General features: G+C 43.0%; 1 protein-coding gene across 1 annotated transcript; it reads left to right on the plus strand.

The window, feature by feature from the left end:
• Positions 1-1784: 1784 nt before the first annotated feature.
• Positions 1785-13377, plus strand: ISCA1 (iron-sulfur cluster assembly 1). The gene is made up of 4 exons (XM_065879645.1): positions 1785-1937; positions 8750-8803; positions 11518-11623; positions 13081-13377. Exons 1-4 carry the CDS (start codon positions 1857-1859, stop codon positions 13227-13229), a joined length of 390 nt encoding a protein of 129 aa, XP_065735717.1. The 5' UTR covers positions 1785-1856; the 3' UTR covers positions 13230-13377.
• Positions 13378-15968: the final 2591 nt, after the last annotated feature.

The raw sequence follows: 15968 nt of genomic DNA on the forward strand, positions 1-15968 counted from the left end.
CCATGAACCTACATGGGCACATCATTGTCACCTGGAGTCCATTGTTTACATTAAGATTCATTCGTGGTGTAGCACATTCTGTGGCTTTGGACAAATGTATAATGACATTGTATCATATGAAGTATTTTCAAAATTCATGGCATCTTTGAATATCTATTACCAATTAGCACCGTTTATGGAGTGCTGCTGTGTGCTGTGCAGTCTTCCAAGAGCTTTCCATTTAATCTTCATATCTTTAGGAGACAAGGCATGAGAAGGAACGTGATCACCCACCTAGTCACAGATCACCACCTTGTCAAATCACCCACCTAGTTAAAGATGAAACCAAGAGACGATTCCATACTACCTCGCCTAATCCCACAGTTTCTTCTGTGCACAGCGGGGCTTGGAAAACAACTATTCTCTTACTGTCAATGCGATCGCGTCTCAGTAGCAGAGAGAAAATTACTTAACTAATTCTGAACTATCCAATCCTGTAGGCTCTAGAGAATGATAGATAAACTGGGTTCTAATAAACACTTCACACTCCGCCCGTGGTGGTGCGCGTGGCGGGGAGCAAGGGGAAGCCCTCGCCCAGCCCAGCCCAGCATTTTAAAATAAAAATAAAAAACACTTCACTGATTAGTTCTTTCCACGTCAAAACACTGAGCAAGAATCCATCCTCCCCAGCAAGACTCCACACAACCTCCTCCTTCCTTAGAAATGCCGCCTTTCTTTTTTTTTTTTTTTTTTGGTACGCGGGCCTCTCACTGTTGTGGCCTCTCCCGTTGCGGAGCACAGGCTCCGGACGCGCAGGCTCAGCGGCCATGGCTCACGGGCCCAGCCGCTCCACAGCATGTGGGATCTTCCCAGACCGGGGCACGAACCCGTGTCCCCTGCATCGGCAGGCGGACTCTCAACCACTGCGCCACCAGGGAAGCCCGAAATGCCGCCTTTCTTGATGTTCTCCTCCCATCTGCTGCCCCTACTGCACTTCTCTCCTACCAGGATCTCCAATTCTTCCTTGGACCTTCCGTTTACCAGGCTTCCTGTGTATGCCTTGGGTATAGTGCTGGCTGCACAATGCCTGGGGCTCAGGAATGTTTGCCGAATTAAAGGACAGAAGTCCCTGAGCAGCCACAAGATCTGACAAGCAACAGGTATTCCATCAAGCTATCGACTGGTACTTGCTATAAAAGTATTCCCCGAGCTGCCCAGTCACATCTTACAGTAAAGCTGGATTCCAACCTAAAGCAAACATTGTGTTAGTACCATATTTCAACATCCCAAGCAGCTTGGGGAAAGGCGGGGGAGAGAAGGAGGATGTTTATTGAGAATCTGCGGTAATTCTACGCTCTTAAGAACTGCGAAGCTGGACCAAAAAGGAAGACGGAAACGTATGTAGCTGTCCGCGCCTCGAATCCATTCCGCACTTGTGAACCGCACCTCCCCGGCCGGTAGACTCCTCTGAGCTCTTAAGCGGCGGGGCAGCACCTTGCCCAGAAGGCAGGGCATGGAACGGCGCGCCTCCGGAGTCCACAAGTCCGAGTTCATTCCATGTGCCCCAGTCCGGCTTGAGTCAGCGCGCGTGGATCTGCCGCAGAGCTACGACCTTGCCCTCGACCCCTGTGTCCCGCGTCACATGACCACGGCCCGGGCGCCAAGCCACGCTCTCCGCCTGTCACTCATACGGCCCGCCCCACGCCCGTCACTCATACGGCCCGCCCAATGGCGACGGCGTGGGCGGGCCCACGAGGGGCAGGGCCTAGGGCGCCGTGCGCCGGAGCTTGTGGCGTCAATGCGCCCGCAGTGTCCATGGAGAGAGGCTGAGGTGGCCGAGTTCCGGCCCGAGGTATCGGGGCGCCGGGAGGGCGAGGATGTCGGCTTCGTTAGTCCGGGCCACTGTCCGGGCTGTGAGCAAGAGGAAGCTGCAGCCCACCCGGGCCGCCCTCACCCTGGTGAGTGGCTGGGGCGCGCGACCGGGCCCGTTATATTGGTTCACCTTCGCCCCCGCGAAGGGGGACACGGTGGCAGGGCACAGCACGGCCGGGCGGCGGGACCCCTGACCCGCTCCGCAGCCGCCGCATCGTCCCCACGCCCGACTCGCCTCTGCTGTGGAGATAAACAAGCGCGGGTGGGGCTGCTCCTCGGGAGCCGGGCGCCCGGGAACTACGTTTCCCAGCAGGCCGCGCGCCGCCGCGTGCGGAGGGGGGAGGGGCGGCGCGAGCGCGGACCCTTGGGGGTCAGGCGCGGCTTTTCCGGAGCTTGGGGTTTCGGAGGGTCTTGCTGCGGCAGCAGTGCTTGAGGTCGCGGGTTACTTAGAGGTCGAAGTGCCAGGTGCCGGGCGCAGCTGGGTGAATGAACCAGGGTTCCTACCCTCGTGGCGCTTGGGGAGAGCCGAGCCTAGCCGAGCCTAGCCGAGCCTGGCCGCAGGACCACAGTGTGATGATGCGGGAGCGCCGGTGAGAGCGCGGAGACAACAAAGCCCACCCCCTTGCAGAGATCAAGGCTGCAGTGCACAAAGGGTTACTTCCTGGTGTCTGGGGTTGAAGAGGCTTTGAAACGCACTCTGTGCCTCCAGGGGCCCTAGGCTGTGGTGGCTCTAACAAAGGACAAAGAAGGATAAATTTCCACCCTGAGTGAGTTTACAGCGTTCTCTGGGTGAAAGGTCAAACACACTCAAAGGAAACTTGCTGCAGGTACTTACAGAACTTACTGTGCATGCTGGATCCCCGACGTACTGCACAGTTTTGTTTTGTGTTTTAAATTCACATAAAAGTAACCACTTGTAAGCGTTCGATTCGGTGGCATTTAGTACATTCACAGTATTGTGCAACTGTCACTTCTATGTAGCTCCAAAACACCTGGCCCCAAAAGAAAACCCCCCTGTCCATTAAGCAGTCACTATTTGCAGTTTTGAAAGATTAATTTCATAGGAAATCTTATGATCAGTTCAGCATTCTTCTCACACACACCCCACTCTTGGTAAAGAAGCCTTTGTGCAAACATTCAATTCCTGAAGACTGGGGAAAACAGATTAAATTGAATCATGGATTCCGTTCAATTTAATGCCATAAGAAGCCCTGTTGCCGGAAAGTTCGTTTCAGCAAAACAGGAGAAAGTCATGATGAGGTGGAAGAATATATTTTTATAATGGGTCACTGTTTTAGGTGCATAAGGAGGTTATCCTGTTTTTATGTGATACTGTATTCTACATTCCTTTTTTCTGTACCATCAAGCCCATTTTCCTGTCTGAAAGATACACCGTCAAATCTTAGAATTCTCCAAGATTTGAAATCATAAGAACTAGAAAGTACTACTCATACTTTGCGTCTCCTTTCAATCTCAGTAAAAATTATTCAGAAATCAAAAGAATTCTACCACTGGTACTGATAGAGCCAGGAAGAGTCAGAAAGTGTGGAGACACTTTTTTGCCTTTTCTTTCTCCACCATTTGGCATGGGTCATACCCTTTCTCTCCATTCCTACTTAGTCATCAGACATTTGAGACTACGTTTCCCACCCTCTTGGGACACAGTCATGGGCCAGGCCTTTGGCACCTCTAGAAATTACTAGGAACAATAACCCAGCCCACTTTCTCAGACCTGCTCTCAATCCATGCTTGCTCCTTTATGCTTCATTACCTGTCCCGGCTTACCAGGCCAATTCTGCTACCAGCACTGCTTTGTCATGTCAGTTCTCAGTTCACAAGGGCTCTGTGTTGCCTTTGATCAACATTTCCAATTAGCATGCAGGAGTTCATTGTCTGAATTTATCCTCCTTAACTGTCTAGCGGACTTTAGTCCCTTTCCCTGTGATCTTAGCTGGTGCCAACGCACATCCCTGTTTCTTTCCACCAAAGGTCTGTGGTAGCAGGCTTGCAGTTATTTTAATCCTGGCATGTGTTCCTAGTCTTAACACACTGGCATGCATGTATCTGTGCTTAATTTACAAGTGTTTTTGCAAACGTTTAACACCATGTTCATTTAAGTGCAAAAGCAGTGAAATCATCAAAGGACTAATGAGTGAAGACAGATGAGAGCAAATGGAATGAGATAGTTCAATGAAACGGGTAAGAAGAGATGATGAATGTTAGCTAAGTATATAAATTTTGACATCAGGAATTCAACATGTTGCAACCTTTGACAAGTGCTGTACCTGTGCAGTCTAGTCAGTGAGAGGTTAGGAAAAGGTGTTGATGAAATAAAAGCATGATTCCATGTTTTCAGAGCCAAATTACCTGTGTTAACTGATGTTAATCCAGGAGAGGATTGGTAGTTTGCTGGAGAGAAAGACTTCAAAGACTGGTCACAGGCACTTTTATGCAACCAGGGGTGGGTCCTTGATAGAATAAGGTTTCAACCCACCACATCAAAGTCAGTACCCTTCATCCAAGGAGGATGACATCCCCCTTCCCTACTTCCCTGCAGACCCAGGAATTGCGAATGGAATTGTATGTACAGGAGCCAGAGTAAAATATGACTGAAGAACTTGAAGATTTAACACTACACTGCAGGCAGAGGCCTTTATTTCCATTGTTGTACAAAGCAGAATCATTGCAGCCCTAATTAGGGTTAGGGATATACCCACAACTGTCCTAAAGCTCAACCAAAGATGTGAAGATTAATGGTACATAGCCAGCATCATTCTTGATGCACAAGAGAGAAGTTAATTCATTACATACAGTGGGTACCTTAGGGCTTAATTTCTAGCAGGAAACAATATGATGTTAAATACATGGGGGCTCAAGGAGAGAAGCCCCAGAAGTCCTTTGGAACAGTGACCAAGCTGTAAGATTGGTATATGGAGGCAATATAAGGGGCATTACACAGGAAACAATTGGAAGTAGCCTGAATGTCTAACAGTGAAAGGCCAGTTAAATAAGTAAGAGTAAATCCTGTTGGCGAGATATGTAGTCATTGCAAGTAATGATTTTTTTTTAAAGGTTTTGGAGTCATAACTCTTAATTCTTTGACTTACTAGCCCTGGGCAAATTATTTAATCTTTAATACCTAAATCACAGAACTGAAAGAATGAAAAGATGATGCATATTAAGCACCTAGAAAGTACTCAAGAAACAGTGAATATATATGTATGTTAGTTACTATGTATCAAATGAGTAGCATGTTAAACTTTCAAAAGTAGGCTACAAAATTGTGAATATATACTATGATTACCTGCATGTACAGGAATAGGCAAAGACAAAAGGGAAACAGCATCATAATGCCATAGCTGTTAAAGAATGACTCAAACAAAATATACTGAAATTTATTCATTGGCTGCCCTTTATCTACCACCTTTTAAACCTTAAAATGCCAGATTTACAATGAAACAAAACTAGGTTGTAGTTGTTGGCTCATGTTTAGTATACATAATCGTGGAGTTAACTTCGGGTTTTAATCTTGTTTCCTTAAACAGCAAAAAATGAAAATTGCCTGGGGAATGACTAAGGAAATGCAGTATTGAGGATGGAAAGTTTCTGCTACAAGGAATAGAAATGCTATGGCATTGGATAAAGTAAAAGTATGTTGCTATGAAGTAGTCAAAAGATTCGTTTATCTGCAGTGCCTTCTCCCATAATTTCAACCACAAAAACAGACTAGGAGTCTTTTTTTTTTTAAGGCCAAAATATCTCACTCAAAAATACTCTTTCACTTGAAAGAATGTCTTGTTCTGTGATACACATATGAGAGCAATAATATTTCATTGAGTTTCAAGAGCCTCTTGAATTTTATTTCACTGGCCAAATCTCAGGTGAATTAGACTCATTGATTATACATAACTTTCTTGGGTGGGTATGGGTAACTTAGTTGTTTGGGGGAGTATGTTGAAATTGGAGGGCCGCTAGGCTTGCAGCATGTTGTTTTGTTGAAGTTTTTATACTATTTCCCAGAATGATCTTAAGTCCCAAACGTTCCCCTGTTTAGTCATTCTGACTTGTTCTGAAATTCAGATCCATTGCTTGGAAAGTTCTAATAACCATATCTTTACCCTGAAGTGGACTCTCAGCAGGGTTATACAATATCAGTAACACTCCTCCCAGTGGGGTATATTGGATTATTGCCTGACACTAGGAAATTAAGACATGTTTTGGTTCCTGTAAAGACATGTTTTGGTTCCCAGGCACACAGGTAATTTTTCTCTTAAGCCCCTTTCAGTATGAAATGTTGAACATCAACCACTTTGTGGTAAGTGGACCACTCTCCATGAATTGCTTTTGTTTGCTGTTTAAGTGTTTTCTACTAAGAGTTGAGAAAAGAAGGAAATATATTGCTTTTGTAAAAACCAAATTAGATAATTTAGAAAGTCACATGAGACTCGGGAGTTCCCTGGTGGTCCAGTGGATAGGATTCGGCGCTTTCACTGCCATGGCCCAGGTTCAGTCCCTGGTCAGGATGAAAAGAAACACGTGGGGCAGCATGGTATGTGTGCCCTGAGCTTACACGTCCCATCTGCTGGCAATAAACCAAGGCTCCGCATCAGGTTGGACTTCCAGTGAGTATTTTCCCACGGCTGTGCCTTTTTTTTTTAATTTACTGGAAATCTTTTGATTGTAATTTGACAGTAATTAGATTAATTTCTTCAGGACTCACATGGGAAATATCACCATGAAAATTAGGAAAGCTAGTTTTTACTGGCAATCATTTAGAAGTGTAACTAAGCATTTTTAAAAAATTTTTTCCATTAATATCTCTCTAACTGTTTGAGGTTAACATACTGTGATCTTAAAAAATAAATAAATAAAAATAATTCTCTGCAGAATTTCCTCCTTCCCCCCACCCCCCCATCCTATTCCCTGTCGTTGATCTGCTTGGTTCCTGTTCTGATAGAACTGTGGGAAACGGCCTTTATAAACCACCCACTGGTAGTGATTTATTTAACTTTTTTTTTTTAAGTGACACACAATAAGAAATACATACACACCGTATGTTAATAACTGAATCAAAGTTTCACTGTTTAGTTTATCAAGTGCAGTGCACTGTTCTGTGATTTTTGTTTTTGTTTTTTGGCTGTGTTGGGTCTTCGTTGCTGCGCACGGACTTTCTTTGGTTGCAGCGAGCGGGGGCTACTCTTCATTGCGGTGCGCAGGCTTGTCATTGTGGTGGCTTCTCGTTGCGGGGCACAGGCTCTAGGCGTGCGGGCTTCATTAGTTGTGGCACCCGGGCTTCAGTAGTTGTGGCACGCAGGCTTCAGTAGTTGCGGTACATGGGCTTAGTTGCTCCGTTGCATGTGAGATCTTCCCAGACCAGGGATCGAACCCATGTCCCCTGTGTTGGCAGGTGGATTCTTAACCACTGCGCCATCAGGGAAGTCCCTGTTTTTGTTTTTGTTTTTTTAATGATAGTCTCAACCTTTTACATTGGTTTCATGACTTTTCTAAATTTGTCCAGACTCTGCTTCAGAATCTTCATCTGGCCAAGCCCCAACCAGACAGGGTGAAAGAGCACACTCAGGCCATCCATCAAGTCTGTACCCCCAGCACAGGCTTGAGTTCTGGCTACGATTACTACCTAGTTGTAGGTCATAATGTCCACTCTGAGATTTCACAAACCAGGAAAATGCCTGTATAGAAAACTGGAGGACCGGCTCAGCATTGCCAGCTAGAGGAGCTAGTGAAACAAAACGTAGGAAGGACATGATCTCTTCATGATAATATATTCTCATTGCTATAATAATAGCTGGCTTATGTTGAGCTCTCTGTTCCTGGCGCTATTCTAAATGCTTTTCATGAATTCGTTCGTTTAATCCTCACAAGAATCCTGAGGAGGAGGGACTTTTATCCCTGTTTAAGCCAAGTAATGGGCTGGGACACAGCTAGGAAGTGGGCCAGGAATGCCCTGGGACAGGCTTTCTCCCTAACAGCCTCCTCAGGAAATTGGGGTTTGTAATGCTGATCTACGCATGAAGTACATTGAGACGTTTTCTTATTTTTGAGGACAACTGGGCTTGGTTAAACGTTTCTTCTGAAAACTCTTCCATGTTCTTGTTTCTATTATTGACTAGCTTAGTTCTGAGCATCATCTAGATGCTCAGATGCTGATGTAATAATCTCTGTGGATAGGGACTTCCCTGGAGGCCCAGTGGTCAAGACTTCGTGCTTCCAATGCAAGGGGCGCAGGTTCGATCCCTGGTTGGGGAACTAAGATCCCACGTGCCGCGCGGCCGAAATCAATCAGTTAATCATCTCTGTGAACATTTGGTGGGACTGGCACGAGAGGCACACTGGGTTATTTGATGCTGGTAACACTTTTTCCTCTAGGTGTGCGTTTTGATGGATCTGAAATAGATTTGGGGTAAACAGGATGAGCAATAGAGTTAATAATGATCAATAGGAAAAATGCCTGAAGGTTGGCTTTCCCAATGTGGTACTTGATATCATTCATTGACTGTCGAGTGCCTTCTGTGTGTCAGGCAATGTGCTTGTTGCTGGGCGTAAAGTAGGAATTCGAAACAGATGCTGACTAGAAAAATTATATTTGTGATGTGAGTAGATAGTACCACAGAGATTATGAGAGGGAGCTGACCTTGACTGGGGGGTGGGGCAGGGGATGAAGAGGATGTTGCTAGTAGATATTTTTTAAATGCTTTTAATTGAGTAGAGTTCATATGCTTGTGTATGCAATCCACAAGGTACTCTGGTGAGAATGGAACATAAATTCACCACATGAATTTGCTAAAGATAGACTTGAGTTGTCTTAAATACTAGGAAATATAAGGCTGAAGAAGGCAAAGTTTGTAACTAACAACTTAATAACCTTCCCTTTTTTCAGACACCTTCAGCAGTAAACAAGATAAAACAGCTTCTTAAAGATAAGCCTGAACATGTAAGTAAAACCAATCAGACAAATATTCAGTAAAAAATTGAAGTTGTATTTTCACAATGAATTTATCTTGTGATAAACAGTGTGCTTTCATTAATTAGGGGTTTTTATTTAAAAAGTAAAAAATGCTCATGATTTTTAAATGCAAGTAACACAACAGGGTATTATGAAAAGGAAGTCACTCTCTCGCCCCACATTCTTTATTCATTCTCCCTTCCAGGAGGCTGCCTCTTCGTGTCCTTGCACAGATCATCTGTGCATTTTATTACCTAGACCAAGGTTTCTCAGCCTCAGCACTGTTGATGTTTTGGACTGGATAGTCCTTGTTGGGAGTGGATTGCAGGATGTTTAGCAGAATCTCTGGCCTGTGCCAGAGTTGTTACAACCAACACTAATTCCCTGAGGGGAACCACTGGCCTAGACTTTGCTTGTTACATTTGCGTGTGTGTCTCTTTTCCTATTTAGGTGAGAACATACCACACACACTGTGGTTGCACTTTGCTTTGCCCCTAATAGTATAGCTTGAAGATGTTTCCATATCCTTACATAAAGATCCTTATTCTCTTTGTGGCTGCATATACTAGTGTATTCCGTTGAACAAGTTTATCTAGCCAGGCTCTCATATTAAAGGTCTTTTGGGTTGTTCTCATTCAGTGCTTCCACAAACATTATTCAACAAATATTTAGCATCTGTAGTGTGTCAGGCCCATTGTTCTGGACCTGTAGGCATAGCTTATTTCATCTACATAAGCTGTATTCTTAGATGTAGAATCGTTGGGCAAGGGGTGTGCGTACCATCTTAATCTTAGCACATTCTTCACTGCCTAAGAGATACTGTAAATGACTTCCAAGACTATTAATATTCAATAATTAGACTACAGAGTAGTTTCTAAGTTCCATTGTACAACCTGTATTAACAGTGTAACAGGAGTTCGATCATCTTCCCCCTAAGAATTATTAAATCTAAGTATATCAGTGTTCCAACTCAATTCCAACTAAATTTGGGTAGACTAATGACTAGAGTGTAAACTGACCAGTTGACACAATTCCACTTTTGTAGAGTTGAGGGATGTTTGTTCGTTTTGACATGAAAAGGGTTGAGCAAACACTTCTTCAGGTGGTCATTTGTGGCATAAGCAATCCCTTTTCCAAACTCCAGTTACCTAAAGCTGTATTTTCACATACTCTTTAAGTGTCTCTCTATTCCTAATAGTTGGACTTCCTGCTTGTTTGAGTCTTCCCTATTTGCAAAGATAAAAACTAAGTTAAACAAGTATTTATGACGTGTGCTCCAGAATTTCAGCCAGGCACTTTATTATTTATCATGTTGAATATGTGAACTTCCCTCACACATTCTCTAAGCTGTCACTGTGAAGGTGAATAAAGCTATAGTTCTGTCTCCTTGTTTGAAGACAGAAGAGAATACTCTGAATGCTTCAACTCATCAAAACCACCAAACATCTTAACATCTAACTCATGCTCTTCATCAGGTGTCTTCCCACTTTATGTTTGCTTTCCTGGAGCTAGCACATGTTACTGCTGTTCAGGGAATCAGGATCTGCTTGCTAAAATGATACTTATGATAATGCTGTATACGCACACGAAAAAGCAGATAGGACTCAAGAATAGATAGAAATTGGGTAGATATTGTTAGAAAACTACATTGAGGTAGACATTGGTATTTTAAAAGTGCTGTCTGGTCACTTTTTAAACTTCTTAATGTCTGTGTTGACTGCAGTCTTTTGCTTTCTGGTACTTGAGAAAGTTTACAGAATTAAGGCCCCATGTCACGTAGAGGCAATGTGATTGCCAGGTGATCACCTGTGAACCTTGGTGAACCTAACCATAGGGAAATATCCTGGGAACATCTCACATGGTGAGGTGGAGCAAAAACATTTTTGAGAAAGTCCAGTTTTCTTAGGTAGTCATCTCTGCCATCGGATATTTTTTTTCCTTTTTTTTTTTTTTTTTTTTTTAGAAAAAGGTGATTATTCAGTTTTGGAATTAAAACTCTTCCCTTAAAAATGTTATTCCCAGAAGAAATGGTTAATAGTAATGGTTAAGTAATAAACATGCTTTAGGTGTAGTGGAATATTATGTAGGCATTAGTTGCAAATGATAATTACAAAAGCTAATTGCATGGGAACATGATGTCTTAAGTGGGAAAAAAACAAAGCAGAGAATAAATTTTTTATTTCTGCTCTAATAAAAACTATGTTTAGGGAATTCCCTGGCAGTCCAGTGGTTAGGACTCTGAACTTTCATGGCCAGGGGCATGGGTTCAATCCCTGGTTAGGGAACTAAGATCCCACAAGCCGCGTGGCACGGCCATAAAGAAAAAACCCATGTTTAGATTATATATGAGACAAAGACTGAAAGAAAATAGGAAAAAACACACAAGCTCATTTTTAGGGTACTGGTGACTGTAGTTTTAGGGTGCAGTGTTCCCTCTGTATTTCTTTCTTCGTATATAATTGGTTTTTATTCTTTTTGGATCCCTGCCAATGTTGTAATGATATTTGTACAGTAGTTAAATTTTTTAAATGCTAGTTTCCCATTCTGCTTATACTTCCTAAAGGGACTATTTATAGCCAGAAATCTAATATTTATCTTTTAGCTTTTGAAGAAATGAATATTATCAAGTAGGGCTTTTATTACTATAACTGTTTAATCTGTACTACATTACAACTAAGTTTATTTTTACAATGCCTTTTCAGGTTGGTGTGAAAGTTGGTGTCCGAACCAGGGGTTGTAATGGCCTTTCCTACACTCTGGAATATACAAAGACAAAAGGAGACTCTGATGAGGAAGTTGTTCAAGATGGTGAGTTTTACGCAGACTTTTTCTGGACGCTTTCTGCTCCCTAAAATGCTTAGCCTTGTGTAGCATGGAGAGTAATGATGATAATAGTAAGAAGGGTGTATATAGTGCTCACTGTAAGGGAGGCATGGTTCGACGGGCTCTTATATAGTAACTAATTTATACACAGCAACTAAATGAGAATGGTACTGTATCGTCCCCATTTTGCAGATGAAGAAACTGAGGCACTGAGAGATTAAATATGTTTGCCTAAGGTCACACAGCCAGTACGTGGCCTTATGAACATTTGAACCCAATCAAGTTCACTCCAGAGGCTGTGCTCTTAGTAACTAAGTGATAGATTATTGGATAAACTTGTTTACTTGTTTCAGTTATGAAAGGTTATCGTTGTGTGCAGAAAGATTTTAAGATGATAAAACTTGAGAATGAACCAGCCACTTTGGTGTGAAGCATCTGTGTCAAATAAGTAATGTCATTTCCTGCTTTAGAAGAGTCTATTTCCAAATTTCAGTAAAAATTGCAGTGCTTTAATTATAGTTTGCCCCTCCCCCCCCAGTCCCTGCCCCTACCCAATAATCTGATAAAATCTATTTAAAACAAAATAAATACTGCCACAACCTCAGGGGAGTTTCAGCGTGCATGGGTTCTGCAGCACTGGCTTTGTGTGCGCCATTAGCCAGTTTTCATGGGTTCTTGATGTGTATTCTTTTTATTGCACTTAAGTTACTGATCAATAAAGACATTTGTTAATATATTATTTTTAAAATCAGTATGTAAAAGTATCTTAAACCTGAAAGTTTTCATCTTAAAGAAGAGATCTAATAAAGATAGTTCATATTTAAGTAATGATGCAGTTTTTTATAAGGAAGAAAGCTTTCTTAATCCATTAGTATTTACGAAGGTTCCCACCTCTACCAACTAGTTAGGTAGAGATAACTAGGGAGTTATGTTATTATCAGTTTTCTGGTCCATAAGCAGAAAAACAGAACTGCTTGTACTGATTCATGATTTAGTCTTATTAAACTAGCCCATTATATCATAGTCCTTTGTGTTTCTCTAGGCTTGGCAGTGTGTTGTGTGTACAAATGTCATTTCAGGATTTTCGTTAATCTCATTGACTCCATCTTTACAGAACTCTTACTGAGAATATACACATTTTCTTCATGTAGCAAATTGAAGTATAGCGAAGAAAGGCAAATTCTAGTTTTACACAGAATTGTCATGGAATTTGCTGTACACAACTGTCTAGCCTAATACAATTGTTTTTGACATGGATTATTTTGTAGGAAAGGGGACAGAAAACTGAGCACTGCATCCCTTAAAGGAAATAATGAGACAGATTCAAAAGCCTCTTGTTTGACGTTTGTTAGTGGTTACTATTTGAAGTTCAGTTGTGCTTTGAATCAGCAGGTTCCATGGGATGGCAGGCTTTATATGACTCATGTTTTCTTCTCCCCCAGGAGTCAGAGTGTTCATCGAGAAGAAAGCACAGCTAACACTTTTAGGAACAGAAATGGACTATGTTGAAGACAAATTATCCAGTGAGTTTGTGTTCAATAACCCAAACATCAAAGGAACATGTGGCTGTGGAGAAAGCTTTAATATTTGACTCCTCAGGACTGCTCGGGCTGTAGGCCCCAGGAGAGCTGTGGAAGCTCTACGGCTTATTGAAGAAGTCATAGGACTGTCGCATGCTTAAGGTTTGTAACATATGGCTGCCTTACAAGGAAAATAAAGTGATGCATTTGAAAATGAAGCCAGTGTGTTAGATTCCAGAAGAATTGATACTTGTGTCCTTTATAGGGGACAGAAAATGAGAATCTGTTGCTCTCTTTGTGTCATTTTTCTGATCTGTAAAGAAAAAAAGTTTTACGCTGCAAGTAAATTCTCCTTCCTGCATCCTTTCTGTTAGAGCTAGTTTCATGGAAGTTGCCTTCCTGGGGGAATTTCAGAAAACATATTCTTAATAGGTGTAGATTGGTGGATCTTTTGAAAGGATTGAACGTACATCTCCCAACAAGATGGATTTTAAAATTCAGAGACAGGAAGTCTTGACTCCTGGTGTGGTGTGGTGGTGCATTGTTTTTCTACCTAAACTGGGCACAGCGTTTCTACATTTTTATCTAAAACTTCATTGTCTGATACCTCATTTGCTTACCCTGCAGCATCCCCAGCCATTAAAGTATTGTACAGAGATTTCCTTAACTGTAGTGCAGAATAGTTCTGAGTGATGGGATCAAAAGGTAAATACTTCACCCGCCTGTTTTTAAGTCCATTTCTTTTGCCCACCCTAAGCGTCTGCTCGGATGTGGGATCTCAAGCGGACTTAGATCCTTTTAATCAGAAGGTCTCTTAAAAGCCATCTAAAAAAAAAAAAAAAAAAGCCATCTAGCCCATCCCCTCAGTTCTATACCCTGGGAAGCTGAAGGGCTTTTGTCCCCCCTCACACTGCAGGCTGGGTAGGGGCACAGCCGGGACCACCCACATCTCCCCATCTTGTAGGTGACACGCCAGCCCTGTGCTCCGAGGCAGTCAGTGAAGGTAAACGGGTGGTCTGGCTTCTTTATCTGGTGAACATTTGGATGAGATTTCTCTGTAGTTTGGAGAGTGTATTTAGTTTTATTTTATTTGGGGTGAGAAGAATCTTATTTTAAATCCCATTTATGTGAATTACCATCTTGTTTCACCAGGACTGTGGAACAGTCGTTTATACTAGCAGGGAAGAAGACATTGTAGCCACCCAGAACTGTTCTTTTGGAAGGTAGTAGTAATTGTGAAGCAGAACATGGGGATCTTTTCTTATAATTCCCAATACGGTGTGTACACTCTGGGTCCTAAGTCCAATTGCTAAAATTTTTAAGCCTAATATTTTAACCTGACATTTTTTTTTTTTTTGCGGTACGCGGGCCTCTCACTGCTGTGGCCTCTCCTGTTGCGGAGCACAGGCTCCGGACACGCAGGGTCAGCGGCCATGGCTCACGGGCTCAGCCGCTCCACGGCATGTGGGATCTTTCCGGACCGGGACACGAACCAGTGTCCCCTGCATTGGCAGGCGGACTCTCAACCACTGCGCCACCAGGGACGCCCTTTAACCTGACATTTTATCACCAACTTTTCTTTAACAGTGTTCCTTTTGTCATTTAGTTACTGATTTTCCTGGGTTTGACGTATTAAGTGTTCTGTGAGGTGACATATTTGCTTTTTTTGAAAGCCAATTCTTATGAATTGCAGTAGCTGAGTTCCTTTATGTTTGTCATATTTACTAAAATACCAGGCACAAAATGCACCAAAACCTAGAGTAGTAGCTTTATGTAAATGCTCATGAATTTGTATTAATATAACTGTCAACCCACTTATAATTTGTGCAATACTGTATATATGTAGATTGAGTTGCCAATAAAAAGAAAATGTAGCCTCTTTGTGATCATAAAATTGCCTTTTCTTTTAAGAGAGCAGGGTTTGTGAATAGCAGCCATTGTTGCTACTAATAAGTAATGTTCTATTTTCCTAACCAGTCTCCCTGCTGCCAGGATTTTCCCCACCCGATTCTGTTGCATCCACTCTTTTAGTTGTTGGGGTCCCCTTGCAGCCCACTGACAGACCATTTCAGATTGCTCTGGGCTCCAGAGTCCTCATTCCCTTTCTCCTTCTGTATCGCCTTTCTCCCTTTTTCACTATAAGGGTCATTCACCTCATCCAAGCTGCTCCTACAGCGTCCCACGCAAATTTCATCCTTACTTTCTCACATGTTGTTATTCCCGGTAGGGAATGCTTTTTCCAGCTCTGTCGTCTGAGCTTTATGTTCATCTGCCTGCGGTAGTTACCTTCAGGCATATTTCTGAGCACCTGCTCTCTGCCATCCCTTAGGCTTCACAGATAACTAGAGACCGTCTCTGAAAGATCTTAGCGTTGACAGATGAGACAGACACCAATGAAAAGAATAGGGTAAGTGTTGCTAATAGCATTTATTCCATACTTGCTACATGCCAGGAACTGTTCTAATTAACAGTCTTCACTACAACCCAGTGAAGTAGGTCTGATGACTGTCGTTTTCGTAGATGAGAAACAAATATGGCATGGACAAAATAGTTGACCTAAGGCAAAGTGATAAGTGGCCAAGTCAGGATGACACCCCACACCATCTGGCTCCAGCCCTGTGCCCCTCGCGGTTAGGCTGCACTGCACGTCACGATAAGAGCCGAGACTGCAGGTGCCCTTCTAAAAAGGTGTCTAGGAGGGCTTCGCTGGTGGCGCAGTGGTTGAGAGTCCGCCTGCCGATGCAGGGAACACGGGTTCGTGCCCCGGTCAGGGAAGATCCCACATGCCGCGGAGCGGCTGGGCCCGTGAG

The sequence above is a fragment of the Phocoena phocoena genome, chromosome 6 (genome assembly GCF_963924675.1).
Source record: "Phocoena phocoena chromosome 6, mPhoPho1.1, whole genome shotgun sequence".
Taxonomy (NCBI): Eukaryota; Metazoa; Chordata; class Mammalia; order Artiodactyla; family Phocoenidae; genus Phocoena; species Phocoena phocoena.